Below are 20,966 nucleotides of genomic sequence, written 5' to 3'. Positions count from 1 at the left end.
AAAACATTAACATGTTAAATATAAACATGTTAAATATATTCAAACTCATGAGTCCATAATGACACTTTTTTAAAAAAAGAGGAAGAAAGAAAGAGAAAAAACCCACTGATCACTTTTGGAGGGTGCTGAGGAAGGTACTTCATTATTTTGAAACTGGGAAATAAAGGACAAGGTAAATAAATAAAGCATTTATCCTCCATTCCTATACCATCTGTACCTTAGGGTAACCAAATAGTAGGTGAAACATATTTCTTTTTACAGAAGATTCTGTCTAATAAATGAAGAAATGATAGAATCACCATTTAAAAGTCCTTAAAGAATGGATCTCAACAATGAACAAAAATGGCTGATAATATCACAAAAGACAAACTATCAGAACTATCTATAAAGTGGATTTAGTAGTCTCCCTCCCCAACCTGATGCAGCCTCTAGAACAGTGATATCTAATGGAACTGTCCACAATGATAAAAAATGTTTTATATCTGCTTTTAGCCACATGTAACTACTGAGCATTTGAAATGTGGCTAGTGGCTACTGTATTGGACAGAACAGCTATAAAAAGTTCTAACAGACATTACTGCTCTACATCTATTTATGTGAAATATAAGGGACAGAAAAGATACCAAGGGGAATGTAACTGGCAAACTGACTATGGAAAACCCTAGAGAACAATCACCTGGTTTCTTCAAGAGAAAATTGCAAAGGAGGGAGAGGAGATCAAGGGGAAACTATAATTAAGAAAGATAGATATGAGATATATTAACTAATAGCAATATATAGACCTTATTTAGAATTTAATTCAAACAATTTAACAAAAGTTAGAAGATAATCAGGGAAATACAGTGATTGCTTACTTGATATTTAGGGATGGTTAAATTTTTTCAAGTGTAACAATAGTACTATTTATCTTTTAGACATAAACACTAAAATGTTACACATAAAATTAAGGAATCTGAGATTTATTTTAAAATAATCTGGGAAATGGGGAAATGAGTAGGTAGAGAAATATGTGAAACAAGATTGGCTATGTGTTCATTGTTAAAGTTGGGTGACGGGTACATTATACTACTTCTTCAACTTTTATATATGTTTGAAAATTTCCATAATAAAAAGCTAAAACAACATAAACTCCATACAAAGAAAATTAAATCATTGCCTATATGGACTTTACACTCTAAATGCAGATGTACTTACCACCCTTTTGAGTTCTGGGTGCCTTGATTGGATCCGTTTAAATTCTCGAATCTTGCCCTCATCAACATCCTCTTTTAGCTCCCATGTACTATCCTCATAGGGCAGAGAGCACCATTTTACCAAGTAGTAAATTACAGGCTAAGAGAGAAAAAGCCAAAGCCTTAATGAAATGATTCTGTGTTCTCTGCCGTGATTAAAAGATAAGAATTTGACTAAAGAATCAGATCACAAAGTGTCAATATCTAAAAAGGTGCCCAAAAAGTCAGGCTGAAAACACCAGCCAGAGGCTCACCTGCTGATGCACTGTACTATTTATGGCTCTGATCCTGTTTCCAGACAATTTATCAGAATCTGAAAGTGAAACTTCTACACAGCACTATCTAGAACACTAAGCACTGAAACATTAGCCTCATCAACCAAGCAGATTAAACAAACAGAAAAAATCCTATATTGTGTTGAATTAGATTGAAATTGAATTGTTGAACTGAATTAATTATTGTTAATTACTGAATTAAAAGATATGGCAGCCCTCTTCCATACTATCCTCCTGGCACCAAATTTGATACAGTAGAAGCCAGGCTACTGCAGAAGCAAAGAACAGGTTAAATCCATAGGAGCAGAGCAGGACTGAAATCACTGGGCTTCTGAGCTCCTGGAGCTCTCAGCGCAGATGCTGTTTCAAAGAGCAGCCATATGGTGGTAAAGAGATCTTGCGAGCCCCAGGAAGCTAGGAGATAACTGCAAGAGGTATCCCTGAAGAGAGGTAAGAATGAAGAGGAAGGGGAAATGCTGAAGCTCCAACTACAGTGCTATGCTCTATGTAGGCATTCCAGTGCAAGGGACGGGGCAGTGACCAGTGGTAATATGGCTCCTATTCTCACTACTCAAGATGACTGATCACTGACCAGACTGCATTTCCATATTTGGCTTATATGAATCGAGAAGAATTAGACTGGGCCTAGTGTAATCACCAGGAAATCTCTAATTATCAACTCATAGAATACCTGTTAAAACAGCCAGCAAGAAGTATGAAGATATGTGTCTCAATACAGGTATAGATCAAGGAATACCTAGAATTAATGTAATTTCTCTTTGACCTTTTTCTTTACTGTAGTGACTCAGGTCACTTTCTACATAAAGACATTTGTCCACATATTTCCAGCACCCTTACTCTTCCAAGGACTTTAATATTTATTATAATATTTATTTCCACTATTGGGTAATATAATAAGGATGACAAACTCATTTTGGAGAGGAGGGGGAAATGGGCAAACAGAATGTTTTTATCCAATACTGGGGACATAAATTACAGTACCAGGGTATTAAAGCACTTTCATCTGTCACACTGGTCCCAATACCGTCCAGAGGAGCCTAATCAAAGTTCAATTACTTTTGGAAGATGAAAGTGTAAGTATAGTGATAGAGAGCATAAGATTTTCAAGGCTGGGAAGGCTGAGATCCTGAAAGCGATGAGAATAATTTAACAGTAGCTAACCTGTCCTGACTAATAAGTGGTCCATTCCACTCTCACCTCCCACAAATGAACAATAAGCAATAATTCCCACCTCTAACCCCAAAAGCAGAAGATGTTTTCTGAGGCATTCTTGTTAGGATTTAAAGACACTGAATTGTAACAGGCCTTGGACATCTAAGGTTCTATCTGAGAAACACTGAAGGCTTATAAAATAAACTGGGAATTTTACAGAGGGAAGACTTTGACTCTTAGGTCCTGTACGGATGATATATGGGAGCAAGTCATTTAGCTTGTGAGTGAGCCCAGCCCACCATCCACCACTGATGTCTTAACAAGGCTCTGCTGTTAATGCCCTACTACCCACTCTGTACGCAGTGACTGTTTGAAGTGATAACAACTTGATGAAATGTGGCCCTGCAAAGTTAAACCAACAACTATGACTTGAAGTGAGAAGAGTTCTAACAAAATGATGGTTCATGGCCTAAGTAAATTTAAATAAGAGAGCAATGCTGAATTCACTGGTGGCTTAGATCTATGTAACTCTTATTTGGAAAATAAAAAAAAGTGATTAATGAAAACATATCACCTAATGTTTTAGCATATCTAAAATCTGCTACCCAATCTAAGAAAGCTTTAGTGCTGTGGTTCCCAAATCAAACTATGCATGAGAAACCCTTGGAGAACCAACTTAAAAATACAGATCTCTGGATCCCACCCTAGATGTACTGAATCTGAACCTGTGGGAATAGGACCTCACATCTGTTTAAAGGTACTGATTCAAATGCAGTGTATCTGTTTTAGTGACAAATGAAAATGCATTTAACTGATACTAAGTACAGGAAATAATTCTCAACAACATGAAGAAAGCTATGAGTCTATGCAAGTATTTTTATATTCACAAATTTGGAGATTCGTAAAGTATCCCTTTGTCCATCCCCACCTCTCACCCCCAACTGAAGGTCACGGGTCTCCCATATAAAATCTGCGAGAAAATGAGACCAAGGTTAATGAGTCCTTGTAAAATAGCTCCAGATATTTGAGAAACTTTCCTTTTAGCCTCTCTCTGTACTCCTTTACCTTCCCAGTATCATTCTAAGTATCTCTCAGAAAAATTCAAAACTACCTTTTCAGTCCAAGGAATTTTTCAGCCATATCTGAAAAATAAAGGATGGGCAAGAAGACAGGCAGAAATCTTTAAGAGGCCTTTCATGTTCCTCCACGCCCCAACTCACCTCCCCATTGTCCTTGTCAATGCTGTGAGACTCATCCAATATCCTATCCACCTCTACATAGTCTGGGTTGAAGGGCTCTTCGTCCTAGAGGAATTATAAAACCAAACAATAAGACCAAAAGATCACTGTCCAGGAAACGCACTCCTCCATGCAACCTTTAGTTGATAACCCTACTTCAAAACTTATTAAGAGACAAGAGGGAGTTCCCCATTTTCATAATATCATATACTACACACTTACCTGTATTGGCATCTATCCTCTTGCCTGTTACCAGATAAAGTGTCACTACTCCCTAACAGGCCATTCTCTCCATATGTGCTTTGGATTCCATTCCTTCTTGCCTTCTTAGGAATCTCTCTCTACTGGAGCATTCCCATAACATACAACCATGCTCGACTATTTCTCATCTTTTCTTTAATTAATTAATTAGTTTATTTTGGCTGTGCTGGGTCTTCGTTGCAGTGCGTGGGCTCTTCGTTGTGGCACAGTCTTCTCTAGTTGCGGCGCACAGGCTCTCTAGTTGCGGCACGCAGTCTCGCTAGTTGTGGTGCGTGGGCTCTAGAGAGCATGGGCTCAGTAGTTGTGGTGTGCGGGCTTAGTTGCTGTATGTGGGATCTTAGTTCCCCAACCAGGGAACTTCACGTCTTAAAAAGACCTCCCTGACTCTACATCCCCCTCCAACTATTCTCCTGTTCTGCTTCATACCCAAACTTTTCCAAGAGTTTTAAACACACAGTACCTCCATTTCATCACTTCATTCACTTACTTGTCCACCCATTCCACTCTTCTTTCTACTTCCATCACACAATGAAACTACTCTTGTCGAGGTTATTGATGATCTCCAAATTGCCAAATATAATGGAAACATTTCTGTACTCACCTTAATTTACCTATACCAAGTATTCAACAATTCATTATTCTCTCCCCAAAGCACTCTCTTCCCTAGGCTTTTCTGAGACACCATATTCTCTTCGGTAGCCTTTATTTTGGTTTCACTTTTTGTTTTGGCCAATTCTCAGTCACCTTCACTGGCTCTTTTGTTCCTAAGTCACTGGTATCCAACTTTGGGTGGTATTCCAAGGTAAATAACCCAAGGCTCCAAAGAAAGATCTCAAAGAAACCTTAAGGAAAAAACTCTTTCTTTCAGGGAGAAAGACATTTTCTCCCCTAATCTTTCTCCTACCACTCTGGCAAGCAGTCCCTTCTTCACCTGGTCCTCTAAATTTGTGAGAATTGCTTAAGGATTGGCTCTGGGCTTACATCCATTGTCTTACAGAAAGAAATTTTTAGAAGTACAGAACTATTAGAAAGTATAGAACTTTCCCCAGGGTGACTCTATTCATTATTAAGGCTTTAATAATTATGTATATGCTGATACATTCCAAAGTTAAACTGCAGCCTAAAAAATCCAGATTTGTATATCTATCTCCTTGATAGAAATGTGTTACAGAATTTTAAGCTTAACATGGTCTAAACTAAAATCTTGATGTTCCCCTATCAGCTGCTTCTAAAATCTTCCATTCTTTAATAAATGACTCTACCTCAAGGCATTTGCTCAGACCAGAAACCTATCTATATGCGCCATCACACCAAATCCTGTCAATTCTACTTTAAAGTAAACTCAAATCTATCCATTCTCTGAAACCACTCTGCTATAAGCCTTAATTTCTCATCTAGAAAACTTCAACAGCCTACTTACTGCTCATCCTACTTTCACGCTTACTCTTCTCCAATCCATTCTCCAAAGTCTAGATGATCTTTTTTTTAAAAATAAATTTTATTTATTTTTTTGGCTGTGTTGGGTCTTCGTTCCTGTGTACAGTCTTTCTCTAGTTGTGGCAAGCGGGGGCTACTCTTTGCTGAGGTGCGCAGACTTCTCATTGCGGTGGCTTCTCTTGTTGCAGAGCGCGGGCTCTATAGCGCAGGCTCAGTAGTTGTGGCGCATGGGCTTTGTTGCTCTGCAGCATGTGGGACCTTCCCAGACCAGGGTTCGAACCCGTGTCCCCTGTGTTGGCGGGGGGATTCTTAACCACTGCGCCACCAGGGAAACCCCAGATGATCTTTTAAAAATGAAAACTAGATGTGCTTTCACCTGTTTTAAATAGTCTAGTGGTTTCCCCCTTTGCACTTAGAATAAAAACAAAACTAAAAGATCTATAAGCACCTGCTTGACTGAATTTCTGATCTCATTTCGGGCCACTCACTATGTACATCAATCCCACTGTCCTTTCAGTTCCTCATCCTGTCTCAGGGCTTTCATATATTGCTATTTCCCATGCCAGGGGTACTATTTACATGTGTTCGTGGTCTTGCTAACTCATTCGTAATTCAATTCTCAGTGAAGTCTTCATTGATTATCCAAAGTAGGCATTTTTTTCTTAGGTCTTCCTGCGCTCTTTCTTTCCTGGCACTTACCACAATCTGAATTATTTTTAAATCTCTCTCTCTCTTCCCATTAGACAGTGAGCTACATGAGAACACAGACCATGTGTGATTTGTTTACCATAGTGAATAGCACATAATAAACAATGAATAAATGAATAATTGATTTGGTTAAATGGCCTACCTATAAAGGCAAAACTGACTGGCATACAAGTCAGTTAGCAGAACTTGGCTCAAGGGTCACAAATTATATATCTAATACCAACTGGAATGGGATTAGTTTCATCATACATTTCACAAATTAGGCTTTAAAAGAACATAGACCAAAAATCAAAAAACAAAAAAAACCCCACAACGCAATTATTATTATTTTCATATAAAAAGAAATTATAAAACCTACATGGGGGCTTCCCTGGTGGTGCAGTGGTTGAGAGTCTGCCTGCCGATGCAGGGGACACGGGTTTGTGCCCCGGTCCAGGAAGATCCCACATGCCGCGGAGCGGCTGCTAAAAAAAAACAAAAACAAAAACAAAACCTACATGGCCCTACTTGCCCCCTCCAAGTGATGTGGAAAATAACTCATTTATTGGCAAACCTGGTGATACAGTTTTTTCAGACGTATTTGGCCACAGCTGAGTTTTTTTGCTGAAGCTATACATTATTCCTTCTTTCACTCTTTCTTACTAGCTCCTCTTTAGGGGTTTTTTTTTAAATAAATTTATTTATTTATTTATTTTTGGCTGCATTGGGTCTTTGTTGCTGCACGCGGGCTTTCTCTAGTTGCGGGGAGCGGGGGCTACTCTTCGTTGCGGTGCGCGGGCTTCTCACTGCAGTGGCTTCTGTTGTTGCAGAGCACGGGCTCTAGGCGCGCAGGCTTCAGTAGTTGTGGCACACGGGCTCAGCAGTTGTGGCACATGGGCTCTAGAGCGCAGGCTCAGTAGTTGTGGCGCACGGGCTTAGTCGCTCCACAGCATGTGGGATCTTCCCAGACGAGGGTTCAAACCCGTGTCCCCTGCACTGGCAGGTGGATTCTTAAGCACTGTGCCACCAGGGAAGTCCTCCTTTTTAGGTCTTAAGAAGTTCTGAGAAAGAATTCTTCTTCTCAAGGCACTCAGTAATAAAAAACCCCATTTTGGGAAAGGTGTATATATATATATATATATATATATATATATATATATATATACACAAAACTTTCAAACCAAAATTAAGAGTTAAAATACAGCTCAAGAGACCCTTACAGATGTTCCAGTACTTAACTAGTAGTAACACTGGGTATAGGATATTAAAGCTCCTTTATCACTATTTCTAGTTATACCGGATTAGAAATTTGAGAAAATAAATGTTCTCTCTTAATGATATGGTTGCCTATGTCTACAGATACCATCAACTGCTGAAGACTGACATTAGAGGGAGAACAATGCCGCAAGTAGACCAGAGGTCAGTTTACCATCTGTTTTGAAAATACTTCATGAATATCAAAAAACTCAATTTCAAAGTACCCTATAACTTATAAAAATACCATATTTAGACCTGGTAAAACAAAGCCTGGGGCAATTAAGTAAGGAAAGTCCAACGATCAAAATGAACTTTATACCCATATATACAAAGCAACTATGAGTCTTTTGAAGAATGAGTCAAGGTTGATAACCCCAGTAATTTATGCTTCTACGAAATAAATGATAGGCAATACCTATTCCTAATTACCTCATGGAAGAAGTGTCTCATCTGAGCCATTTTGGTTTTGAAGCGCTTTAGTTTTTGATGGATCCTCTTATCCTTCTCTAGTTGGGAGATGGTAGCCCACTCACAGTGTAGATAGGAGCTAAAGGGGATGGAAATAGCCAGTCACAGTGTGAGAAGGGGGAACTGGTCAGCTAGTGTCTGAGATGTGGGGATTAGCCAGAAGCAGACATAAGAGTATGTGCTTCAATGGGGAGACAGTCTCTTAGGTGCTTCTTAAACTTGATTTTGCACACAAACCACCTGGTCTAGGGTAGGTTTGAAAGTTCATATTTCTAACAGGCACCCAAATGATGCTAACTCTGCTGGTGCACGGATCACACTCTGAGTAGCAAGGTCTTACTCTTAGACTAACATAAAGAGGATTTTACAAGGGATTTAATCAGGAACCATCCTTACCCAACCTTTCTGCAGGTAAATATAAAGAGCCAATTCCTGAGCTTCTCTCTGAATAGACATTTCCCTCACCAAAAACAGGGGAGGAGACTATAAAAAAGGGGACACATTCCCACCCAGGATAGACTATACAGGAGAACTTTTTACAACCCTGAGGAATTTGGGGTGAAAAGCTTTTTTGTACAGATCACATACTAGTTCTTGTACTTGACAAAGAATTCTTCTGCTTCAGTATATTGTCCAGAAGGAAGCTGAGAAGAAAGAAATCACAGTTACTAACAACTTATTTGTCAAAGAGAACCTTTAATTTTAACACACATGGTAGAGCTTCATACCAATGCTCCCAGAATATATTACTGACTAAGGGATTACAGAACTTAATCTGGTATTTCAATGCTGGAGGCTTGACAGCTGGAGAAAATAAGCCCTTTTCCAGTTTAAACAAATGAGTGAATGACGTGGCAATAAGACAGTTCCTACTTTCCACCTAACTTTTCTCCACCATCTCCCGTAACTACACTGTAGCAATATAGCCTGACATCCAAAGGTGCTCATTACATACAGTCTGTAACTGCAGCATTATGGGCTGACATTAAAAATAGAGGCCTCACCTCCTTCTTCACAATACGCATAGAAAGCACTTTGTCTACAATGGCTGCATCTTCTTCACTGGGATTCTCCTGTAGCAAAAGATGCAGTAAGTCAACAGAGATTGTGAGCAGCAAGACAAAGGTCTCAAATTGCTAAAGTTCTCAGCTTACCACAAAGAACTGCATGGAAGGCAAAGTCTCGCCATCTGGTTCCTGCACTGGCTCAGGCAGGATAGGCTCAGTTTTGATTGGACCAGTTACATCTACTTCTTCTTCTTCTTCATCATCTGTGATCTTTATATCCAGATCCTCTGTATATTTTTTTCGTTTAACTTGGCGGTTTGAGCGTCTCTTCTATAGAGGCAAAAATGGTTAAAATAACTGCTTAGGTCTCTCAAGGAGAAAACCTTTAAAACTATTCGCCTATAGTCATATACTTAGATTTGACTCCAAAATCCCTATGAAAAATCAAACCAAAAGATGATAAAGAGCTTATTTATCAAATTATGTGATGTCAAATCATGTAACTTATTCTATATACTGAATATATATTAACTTGCTGAATTGTTTTATCAAAGTATCAGATTCCACCTGAAAGTAACCTATTGGCAAGAGGCTCTAAAAAATTGAAACAGGACTCTCAACCTGCAGAGTGCAATGAACTTCACAGGAGGAGCAACCCTGGAGTGCAAAGGTGCAAGAACATTTTGTTTCTAATTGTTTCTTTGTTTCAGTTCTAAAGTTTTTTTGTTTGTTTTAATAAATAGGATCATACTGTATGTATTCTTCTGCTGCTTACTTTTCTGTTAGCATTTTTCTTGGAGATGTTTTCCATATCAATACATTTCAAATCTGCCTTATTCTTTCAAATGGTTGAGTAAAAGATTTTTTAATTAAATAATCTAAGTAATACTTGCAGCTCATGATAAAAAAATTAGGAAGGATGGAGAGACAAAATTATTATTTTTCAATCATGATTATAACCCCTGGAAAACCCCAAATCAAATGAGTCATTAGAAGCAGAACTACTGAAATTGAGCAAACTTGCTTGGCATAAAATTAATTTTTAAAAATCAATAGCATTCTTATAGAGACTAAGGCAGAAAATATAATAAAAGAAAATATTCTTTTTATGAGAAAATATTATCTTAAGCATTAAATTTAGTAAGAAATATATAAAATCTACGTGAAGAAAACTTTAAAGCACTATAGGAGGACATTAAGAGAGTTGAATAAATAGTAAAATATATATACCCTCCCTAATCACATAAATTTGAGAAACAAAATTAACAAAATTTTTTAATTAGATAAGCTGATTCTAAAATTCAAATGGAGAACTAAACATCTAAGAATAACCAAGAAAAATATGAAAACGTATACTTGGCCTTACCAGATATTAAGGACAATATAAAGCTATACTAATTAACATAACTTGGTACCTCTCCAAGAAGAGATAAACATGTCAAGGAAATAATGTCCAGATACAGACTAAAATACTTATGTGGATTTAGAACATGATAAAAACAGGACTTCTTTCTAATCAGTGAGGAAAAAGTGGATTATTCTATAAAATGGGATTGAAAACAGATGACTAGCCATCTAGTGGATGTAAGAAACAAATCTACAAAAAGACTGCAAGATTTAAAAGTTAAAAAAAAAAGACATAAAATTTCTAAAAGATGTGGAAGAATTTTTTTTTTAATAATCCTGGAGTAGAGAAGGTGTTTCTAATAAATTGATCAATTTGACCTTGTAAAAAGTTTAAGATATCTGCGTAATATCAATATAATCCATCATAAATGAAGTTGAGACAAATAATAAACTAGAGAAAAAAATGCCATATGATACATTTCCCAAGCATAAAGAGGTCTTTTGAATCACTAAGAAAAAGATCAATACAATAGAAATATGGGCAAATAACATAGACAGTTCATAGAAAAAAACAGAATGGCTTTTAGTGTAAAATGATGCTCACACTCAGAATAAAATTGTTACAACTGAAAACTAAACTGAGATCCCCCGCTTTTTTTTCCCTGCACCTAACCGAGTGGCAAAAATCAGAAAGTTGGATCAAGTATTTGAAACAGGAACGCACACATTGTTGGTGAGAGTACACACTGGCATGAAGAAAATTTCTATAGAAGAAAATCTGACAATACCCTTTGATCCAACAATTCCACTTCAAAGATATTATCCTACAGATAAATTTGCACATATATACAAATCTCCGTAGCATTACTTGTGGTAGTAGAAGACCAGAGAAAACCTAAATGCCTATCAACAGGGGATTGGTTAAACAAATTAAGCTATAGTCAAAACATGGAATATCTGGAACACTCACTGGAACTCTCACTGCTGGTGGAAGTGTAAAATGACACAATCACTTCGGAAGCTGGCAGATTCTTATAAAGTTAAATGGTTAAATGTTTAACTACCCCACAGTCTATCAACTCCTGGGAATTTAGCTATGAGAAGTGAAAACTTATGTCCACAAAGTATGTGTACTGAGACTGTTCATTGCAGGCTTACTCATAACAGCTCCAAAGTGGGAACAAACCAAATGTCTAACAGAATGAATAAACACTGTGTATATTCATAAATAAAAACATTTCTCAAGAAAAAAATAAAAAAGAATGAGCTTCAGATACATCAACAACATGAATAAATCTGAACAACATTATGCTGAAAAAAGTTAGACCCAAGAGTACATACTATGTGATTCCATTTACATGAAGTTCAAGAACAGGCTAAGTTTAATCTATGGTAATACAAATGGGCACAATGGTTGCCTATGTGGAGGTGTGGGGGAGAGGATGGTGAACTGACTGAAAAGAGGGTACAAGGGAACTTTCTGGGATGATGGAACACGGGACGTCATTAAATAATCTCTCTACTTTGGTGTATATTTCAAATTTTTCATAATAGAAAACAGAGTGTGAGGAGGAATGGCTAGATCTATCTTTTTGATAAAGAACTACCTTCAAGATATATTGTTGGAGAAAAAAAGCAACAGTACAGAAGAGTAGGTATGGAAAACTTACAGTAAGTGGGAGTGGAATTAGAGTGCTCATGAAAGTAAAGAATATTTCTGGAAGGATACACAAAAATAGTAACTGAGGTTACCTCTGGAGAAAAGACCTGGGGGACTGTGAGGTCTCCATTGCCAACACTGGTATTACCAATGTTATGGGCTTAATTGTATCCCCTCAAATTCTTATGTTGAAATCCTAACCCCTGGTACCTCAGAGTGTGACTGTATTTGGAGACAGGGCCTTTAAAGAGGTGATTAAGTTAAGGTGGGCACTAATTCAACTGGATTTGTGTCCTTAAAAGAGGAGGAATTTGGACACACGCAAAGACACCAGGGATATACGCACTGAGGAAAGACCATGTGCAGACGCAGTGAGAAGGTAGCCCTCTGCAAGCCAAGGAGAGAGGTCTCAGAGGTAACCAGACCTGCTGACCTCTTATCTTGGACTTCTAGCCTTTAGAACTGTGAGAAAATAAATTTCTGTTGTTTAAGCTACCCAATCTGTGGTATTTTGTATTGGCAACCCTAGCATATTAATACACCACTTTTTAATTTTTTTAAATCTTTGTATTTCTTGTATCACAAAGATCTGCCTTCAGTTTGTGTTTTGTTTATGTAACAAACACCTTATTTAACCCTTTGTTTATTTAGCAAACACACCTATAACTCTTACTATGCTCTCTTACCTAAACACTGTTCTATGTGCTTTATAAACGTTTACATTTAAGCCTCCTAACAACCCTACTTGGTAGATATTACTATCTGCATTTTAGAGATGAGGAAATTGAGACACCAAGAGGTTAAGTAAACTTGCCTGAAGTGACAATGTTAGTGAACAGTAGCGTTAAGATGAGAACCCAAGAAATCTTGCTCCAGTCTGTGGTCTTAACCACTATGCTGTTTAGAGAACTGTGTCATTGTTGCACATGCATAATTTTTATACAGTTAAATGTATCGATCTTTCCCTTTATGACTTCTGAATTTTAACAGTCTCCTTAGAAAGATCTACCTGATTTTACAATTATTAAAAAAAAAACTTATCCATGTTTTATAAAGGTTCATGATTTCAATTTTTGCATTTAGACCTTTGATTAAACTAGAAATTGTTTTTGTTAAAGAGTAATGCAAGAAATCCAATTTTACTTATTTCTTCCTAAATGTGTAGCCAGTTGTCCTAACTTATTAAATACTTTCTTTCCATTGATTTTATTTTATTATTATTATTATTTTTTGGCCTGCGCCACACGGCTTGCAGAATCTTAGTTCCCAGACCAGGGATTGAACCCAGGCCCTCAGAAGTGAGAGTGCAGAGTCCTAACCACTGGACCACCAGGGAATGCCCTCCACTGATTTTAAATGGCCTTTTAACTCATATACTAACTTCTCATAACAACTATTTGAATCCTCTTCTAGACTCTATTATCTTTTACTAATCTCTTATTTCTTCTCTAATTTTAAACTCTTAGTAATTATTATTTCATAATATACTCTAATGTCTGTTAAATCTAGCTTTTGCCTCACTCTCCTTTTCAAAAATGTCTTGGCTGGGCTTCCCTGGTGGCACAGTGGTTTAGAGTCCGCCTGCGGATGCAGGGGACACGGGTTCATGCCCTGGTCCGGGAAGATCCCACATGCCGCGAAGCAGCTAGGCCCGTGAGCCATGGCCGCTGAGCCTGCACGTCCAGACCCTGTGCTCCACAACGGGAGAGGCCACAACAGTGACAGGCCCGCGTAACGCAAAAAAAAATTAAAATTAAAATTAAAATTAAAAAAATGTCTTGGCTATTCTCACATGTAAACATACCCCAGAAGAACCGAAGTCTCAGTTTATCAAGGTATTGAATGCATATTAAGGAAGAGGGGATATAAAAAAATAAATAAATAAAATAAAATTCAAATCAAAAGAAAAAAAGAAAAGAGGGGAGACATTTATAAAGTACTGATAGCTAGTGAGGCACCTGAGGTTTGTTTAGTCCAAACCTCCATTTTTCAGATAAAGAATTTACACATAGCTAAGTAACCTGGCCAGGCCCATTAGAGCTACTTAGAAGTACCATGGGTCCCCTGAATCATTAACAGCACATTCTTTCCATGGTTGGAAACTAGAGCCAAAGACGGTACCATAAGGCAACAGAGATAGAGGACTAAAGTTCTTCTGGTCCAGCTTCTTTTATTCTCTTCCCAATGTTTCTCATGTTCAAAAGGTAGCAAAAATATTGTACCTTAAACACCCCAGTACTCAGAGCCAAAACCCTGAAGTTCTGGCAAGAATTGAAAACCCTGAAGTTTTGAAAGAAGTAAGGCAAAAGGGGGATAGCTGGACAGTTCTAAGAGAAACCAAAGTATTGCCATACCCAAAACAACAACCTTGCAGCATAATTTCATATTCACTTAGTCTGTGAAACACTGGAATTTGAGAAAATGAGTATTGCTTTTTTATAGTAATATGCTTTTTGCCTAAAAAAAATTTAAATTTAAAAGACATGACCATGACCAGATCTTGCCTCTTCTACTTTTTAGGACTACCTCTGGTTTAGAAAAATTGTTGAAATGTGCATAGGCTTATCGTCTCTCAGTATCTATTCTTGGTCTGTCTGTCAGAAGTAAAACGTGATTTTTCTCAGTAAGTTCTTCAGGGCTCCTTTTACCTGAATGCTGCTTTCTTCATCTTCCCGGGGTGATTGTGCAGGCATGACTTCCACATCTGAATTATCAGATGAGGTATTACGCTTTCTCTTCTTACCCACCACAGGAGTGATGGTGCTAAAAAGGAAAAACCAAATTCAGTTACAGTGAAGGCAAGGAAAATTTAGGAGTAAGAAAATATAATTAATCTAAACCATAATGTACAAAGTCTCCAGGCATAAGTGTCTAGATCTTCAGTCTGTGGGACACACAGCTACTGAGTAGTGTGTTTAAAAAAAGAAGATATTAGGGTTTCTAAAATACCAGCTGACCTTTACACCAGATCTGACAAATCTTTGCTACCACTGTATTCACAAATACTTGAAGAAAGGTAGAATAACACAGCAGAATGAATTCTTGACTAAGAATTACAAGGCCTTGTTTTAGTTCCAGTTCTGTCACTAGCTGGGCATTAGTTTCGTAAGTATCAAATACTGATGATAACATCTGGCCTGACAGCTGTTGAGGATCAAGATAATAGATATGAAAACTTGCTTTTTAAAGCTGAAAAATCCTGTACAGATATGAAGCATTATTATAATTACACCACAAAGCTGGAAGAATCTCAGGGAGTGGAAGCTAGAGAGAAAGGAGTGAAGCTACAAGACACGGAAGGAATTCTTGTCAATTGTGACAAGAATTATGTGGCAAGCCATGGTTCTGTCAAGACTGCTTAAGGCTGACAGTGGTTGCTGAAATCTTCCCCAGTTCACAGATGAAATGTAAGAATAGGGCAGCTATGTCTACAGCAGCTCTCTTGTACTGGTGTGGGTGGTAGGAGGCTAGTGAGAAGTCTTCCACACTATGGTGATACAAAATCGGGAAGAATATAGAAAAACACAGGCACAGCTTTTAAATGTAACCCCTAACACAAGACTGGCTATCTTTCCCATACCTTGGTGTTCACTTGGGACAGAGCAAAGAAAGGCCTTATTATCTCCTATGATAGAGAGATCACCTTGAACTTTGTAGCTGCTGAATACAACACGAATTTTAAAATGTATGCACTATCCTGAAATGTCCCGTCAAAAGAGCAAAGGGTGGTACTTACTTTAGCTTACTCTTGCCCTTGGTTTTGGAGGTACCAGATGTTTTGCTCTTCTTTGGCTTTTCTTCCTTGAGCCTCTCCCCACTGCTCTTCTTCCTGCGTTTCTTTTCACCTTCCTCCTCAGGCCGAACGCTAGGCAACTCATCCTCATTCAGGACTCGAGGTATGTTCTGTTCGCCCCGGGCACGGGCCCTAGCAATGGCCTCGGCCACAATCCGATTTGCTTTCTCTTGCTTCTTCTGGTGCTCCAGCCTACGGTTTTCCTCGATTCCCGTCTTGCCCCCCGTATGAGGAGCAGAGCTTGCTGGTGAGGACAGAGCTGCCACTTCACTGGCACTTAGAACTTTAACTACGGAGAGCCCAGAAGAGGCCCCTTGGGAAGAGCCGGCCTACAGAAATAAAGACACTAAAATTTCAACATGCTTGTAGCTAAATAACCTGAATAAAACAACTCTGAAGCAGGTAGGCTAGAAACGTCAGCTCTCTAATTCCTCAAGAACCAGACTCAGACCAAGTCTTACTGAACCTAGAGACACATTCAAAAAAAAAATTTTTTTGGTGGGATGCGGATGAGAAAAGGCAAGAACTGTGCCAAATTAACCTTCAATATCCTTAAGCCATGCTCCTAATGTCAATACTCATCTCCATAATTCCAGAAAATTTTCAAACAATACAGCCAACACTGGTCTCTAGGCCAAAGGTAAAAAAATTCAAATTCTACTCTTGGCCTACCTTCATCTCCCTGGGGGTGACAGGAAGGACAATCACTTGACCTCTTTAAGGCTATTTCTTTATGTTTCAAATGAGAGGATATTTCCAGTCATTTTCATTTCACAAGAACATTAAGAAAAGATTGTAAATGAAACGGTTCAAAGACAAATACCAGACAAATCATCTCTGATCCCAAACCCAATAATAACCCTCAAATCTTTTCACGATATAATCACAACAAGGTTTCCACGGGTGAAGGAAATAAAAGTCTGCATGTCACTTCAGAGGTATGAACCTAGACTAGCCCCACGTTCAACAGTGAGTGACTGCCGAGGGGAACAGCCAGAGACTAAGGTATGTGTTTCCCTCCTTAACTATGGAAGTCTCACCTGGGGCTGCAGCACCACCTTTAGTGGTACTGAAAGTCTCTGTCCCGGGCCCTGCCCTGGTCCCATTATCTGAGCCTGCTGCACAGAGGAAAGAGCCACTGGCTGGGCTGAGGATGGCTGCTGGGGCTGTGGCTGCGACGACGGAGGCTGCGGTACAATCTGGATCTTCTGCTGTGGCGGCTGCACCTGCAGCTGGATAGTCACTACTTTGGCCGGCTGCCCCTGGGCATTCTTGGCTTGCGTCAGGGCTGCCAGCTGGTTGCCCTGTAACACTATCTTGCCTGGCAGACTCCCCAGCACGACATGCCGGTGTCCTTGGGGACCTCCAGACTGTGGCTGCTGGAGGACCAGCGTGATGCGTTTCGATTCACCCTAGAGTGAAGAAAGGAAATTGCAAGAGAGGTAGAACATTAAAGAATGGCAGACCCCTTAATATTTACACCAGTTTTCCTCATCCTAGAGTTACAACAGCTGAGGGTCAGAAAAAACAGTATAATTCCTTCTGTTCATCCTTCACTCTTTCCTGATAAGATCTTTTCTATATAACCTCTGCCCAGTGGGTATCAAGCCTGTTCTTCAGAAACTGTTGGGAGGCTCGCTCTATTTCTATGGCAGTCATTCCATCTTCTGGAAATGTATTAGAACAAAAGTCTACACTGAACTGAAATCCACCTCCTTATAGCTTCTCTCCACCAATGCTACTTATCTTAATACTGTCTTCCCCTCCGCCCAAACTCTTCTGGCCCTTGATTCAGAGACTAGAGCCTCCATTTTCTTATACTAGAAACTAGCCTTTTCACTGGGCAAAGTCAGAGGAGGACAATCTTAGTAATAAGAACAGGGGAGAGATACACATAGCTTCCGTAAGTCTTGCAAATATAAATAAATGTAGTTTTCCAAAAATGATTCTTGTTCCCACTGCTGCCTATATTACTCATATAACTTTATATCATACATTATTATGAGTTCTTGTTTAAGGTCTGTATTTCCTGGCAGACTGTGAGCTCTGTAAGGACAGGGACTGTGTCTATCTTGTTCAGCACCAGCTAGGCACAGTGTAAATATGTAGTAAGAGCTCAAAAAAATACATTAACACTAACTGCTTCCACCAAGTAATAAACACACTGCTGTCAATGCTAACTGATAAAAAGTAAAGATGGAATTTAAACAGGATTTCCTAGAGACAGCTCTCCTGTGCTTGCTCTCACACAGTTGCTGGGCCCTCTACTAAACCAAAATTCACCTCCCCCTTTCACTCAAGTCACCTGGGTAGGTGTAGAGGTCAGTGTAACTGCAGGCTTCAGTGGGGGCCCTGTGGCCCCAGGGTTTCCAGCAGGAGCTGAACCCTTAACTGGCTGTAGGACCAGCTGCTTTACTGGTCGGCTGGGCTGGACAATGCGCTGAACAGTAGCCTGGTTCCCAGGGACCTTGGCGGCCAACACTGTATTACCAGAGACAATGGAAACACCAGGTCGAAGGGGAGTGCCGGTTAGCACTTTGGTAAAAGTGACTTTTCCACCATTGGCTGTGCCAGCCACGAGGGGCTGAGCTGTGCTGGTGATACCTTGGGCCTGAATTTGTGCCACATGGGCACCAGTGACTGAGGAGCTGGGTGGGGCCTTAAGGATAACAATCTTAGGGGCTGACTGAGGTGGCTGCCCTCCAGCACTACTGGAGGGGACAGCTGTGGCAGAGACACCCATGAAAGGATTCCCTTGGCTCAGGATCTCCTGGCTCTTGGAGACCTGCAAAAGTCCTGATGTTGGCGTCGGTGTCTGTAAGACAGGTGGGGCTGGCTGCTCTTGGCTGATGGGCTGAGTGGTATAATCATGCAAGGTTAAAGATTCTGGAGCTGGAGCTGTCGATTCTTTGGGAAGTTCTGTGGGGGCTGTTTCCTCTGGTGGGGGGACCAAGTCACTTGCTGATGAATTCCCCACATCACCACCTCCACCATCCTGGTTCATCTGATCCAAGGAGTCCAGAGAGCTTGGCAGTCCAAGGGCTTCCTCAATAGGGTCTTGTGTAACCTGATTGAAGCTGTCATCAGTAAGAGAGTCCAGGCCAAATAAATTTGGGTCATCAAACAGATCCATGATGGGGTCTGCCATCTTGGGAAAGCAATGGGGGTTACTTCCCCAAGGTTTAGGGAGGGAAGGGGAGGGGGGGTAATGGCTCTCCCCTCCCCTCCCCTATTAAGAAAAAAATGTACACAACGGAAGAGGACTACTCTTCAGGTAAAGAGGCAAGAAACAAGTGCATGTCAGATTGTCCTGACCTTCATGGAGCAAGATGGCTAGGTCTTCAGAGGAAGATGGTGGAACTCCTGTTGTAGGAAGACAAATGACAAATAAGCAAAGTAGGTGACCTCAGGGAAAATTTCTAGCCTTAATATCAAATAGCATCAAAATAATAAGAGAAGTGGGAAATGCGAGGTAATCTGAGGACAGAGACACAGCAGAAAGAACATCCACATTTCTGCTTTAAAACTAAAACTAAAAAAGAAACAATCCAACGCCCTTTTGGGGCTCTTACGCACTTTGAAGCTTCTGTCTGTCAAGATCATTCAGCTATCTCTGCCCATTTCTTTTTACAATTATCATTCTTAGGTAGAGATCAGGAAATATAACATTCATCCACCTTCTATTTCAGGTTCGTAAGTTGACAGAACTTAACAATATACCAGCAATACTTCAGTGAATATAGCTAAAGCTTCTGGATATACTGTATTTTGTACGTTTCCCTTGTATTTTAGATACTTTTACTTACTACTGGCAAAAATAACCACTTTTAACAAAGCTTATAGTATAATCTTACCCAGGAAGTTTCACAAACTTTATTCTACTTAACCTATCAGTGAATCTATACATAGTGTTTCTGTTATGACGTCCCCTCCCCACTTTCTCATATTTAAGTTCAAAAACTTCCTCTGCAAGAGATTCAAAGAATTCTACAATTTCATTCTAGTTTATATTCCCAACTTTCAGTCTCATCACGTCCTATGCTCTCATCACTTCTTATATATACACCGTACATTCCAGTCCAACTAGACAATACAGTTCCCTTAATGACACTCCTATCTGCATGACTTTGCCTATTATGCTGTAGTTTCTTCCTGGAACATCCCTACCAGACTCCTCCCAAACTTCTCTTCCAGCTAAAGTCTCTGACACCCTCAAAGGTCTTCTACTACACAAGGTGAGCCCTGAACCTCCATAAGGTGAGCAATTTGTGATGACTTGGTCCGTTCACCTTCTTTAAATATCCACAGCGTTGTCTGCACCTTATTTAAAGCACTTACATTTAACATTTTATTAAAATGATAAGTTTCTTGTCCATTTCCTCTGAAGGCCCAAAAGGTTCCTTTGTGCAAATTATAAAAAGCTGCCTACTCAAGATACTTGTTTGCCATCTGCTGGAAAACTGTCATACTAAACATATTATCTATGATGATAGTGAACACGTGCAATGCACACCTTGCACAACCCTGCATGGTGGCCCCGAGAAAGAAGAGTTCCTGAATGGTGGGAACCACGTCTTATTCATCTGTGGATCCCTAAAGAACCAGAAGAATATCACATACACAATAGCTACTCAAAAATAATTTAATGAATTAAAGTATTTGCTTGCAGCATCTGGAATGAACCATTCAGTCCTTAGAGAAACTGTTATTCCCTGATTCCAAGATGAGACAGTAGAATACGTCCTATCTTGAAAAACTGTCCTACAAATAACTGAAATTATGTTTACTAAATCCTCATCTGGGGCTTTAAGTTCATAAAATGCTGGGAAAAAGAAAAACTAAGACAAGGAATTATAAGTACATCACCACCTAACTAAACTATATGAAAATGTAGTATCTGCTCTTTGTATATGATATCAATATTTGTCAATCCAGGAAAGCCTTGGTTGATAACACCATTTCTCCTAACTTTTAGAAGATATCAGAGAAGAAATCTGTCAGTGACACAGTACAGACATGACTGAAGAAGGTTCTTCCACACAACCCCCAAACTTTTTTTCCCCTTTCCTTAACCCATTCCAGTTATCCTTGTAAAACAATATAATGTGGGTAAGTAGCCCAGAAAATCAGA

At 39.3% G+C, this 20,966-nt stretch overlaps 1 protein-coding gene across 12 annotated transcripts in view; it reads right to left on the bottom strand.

Annotated features, from left to right (window-relative positions):
* Positions 1-20,966, bottom strand: part of CHD8 (chromodomain helicase DNA binding protein 8) — a 57,989-nt gene that overhangs the window by 19,442 nt on the left and 17,581 nt on the right. For 6 of the 12 annotated variants that reach the window (XM_059057376.2, XM_067028814.1, XM_067028812.1 and 3 more), the window contains exons 2-11: positions 18,141-19,198; positions 16,876-17,247; positions 15,779-16,164; positions 14,691-14,805; positions 9,183-9,365; positions 9,033-9,101; positions 8,617-8,672; positions 7,990-8,107; positions 3,901-3,984; positions 1,195-1,332 (exon numbers count right to left, since the gene is read on the bottom strand). In XM_059057376.2, the coding sequence (XP_058913359.1) occupies positions 1,195-1,332; positions 3,901-3,984; positions 7,990-8,107; positions 8,617-8,672; positions 9,033-9,101; positions 9,183-9,365; positions 14,691-14,805; positions 15,779-16,164; positions 16,876-17,247; positions 18,141-18,983 (2,364 nt within the window). In that variant the 5' untranslated portion in view covers positions 18,984-19,198. The remainder of the gene's footprint in view (positions 1-1,194; positions 1,333-3,900; positions 3,985-7,989; positions 8,108-8,616; positions 8,673-9,032; positions 9,102-9,182; positions 9,366-14,690; positions 14,806-15,778; positions 16,165-16,875; positions 17,248-18,140; positions 19,199-20,966) is intronic. The other 6 variants (XM_067028820.1, XM_067028819.1, XM_067028818.1 and 3 more) reach the window with 3 other exon arrangements.

This window comes from Kogia breviceps, chromosome 3, assembly GCF_026419965.1.
Source record: "Kogia breviceps isolate mKogBre1 chromosome 3, mKogBre1 haplotype 1, whole genome shotgun sequence".
Lineage (NCBI taxonomy): Eukaryota > Metazoa > Chordata > Mammalia > Artiodactyla > Physeteridae > Kogia > Kogia breviceps.
The sequence above is the reverse complement of the archived record's forward strand: the minus strand, read 5'-3'. Positions and strand labels throughout refer to the sequence as shown.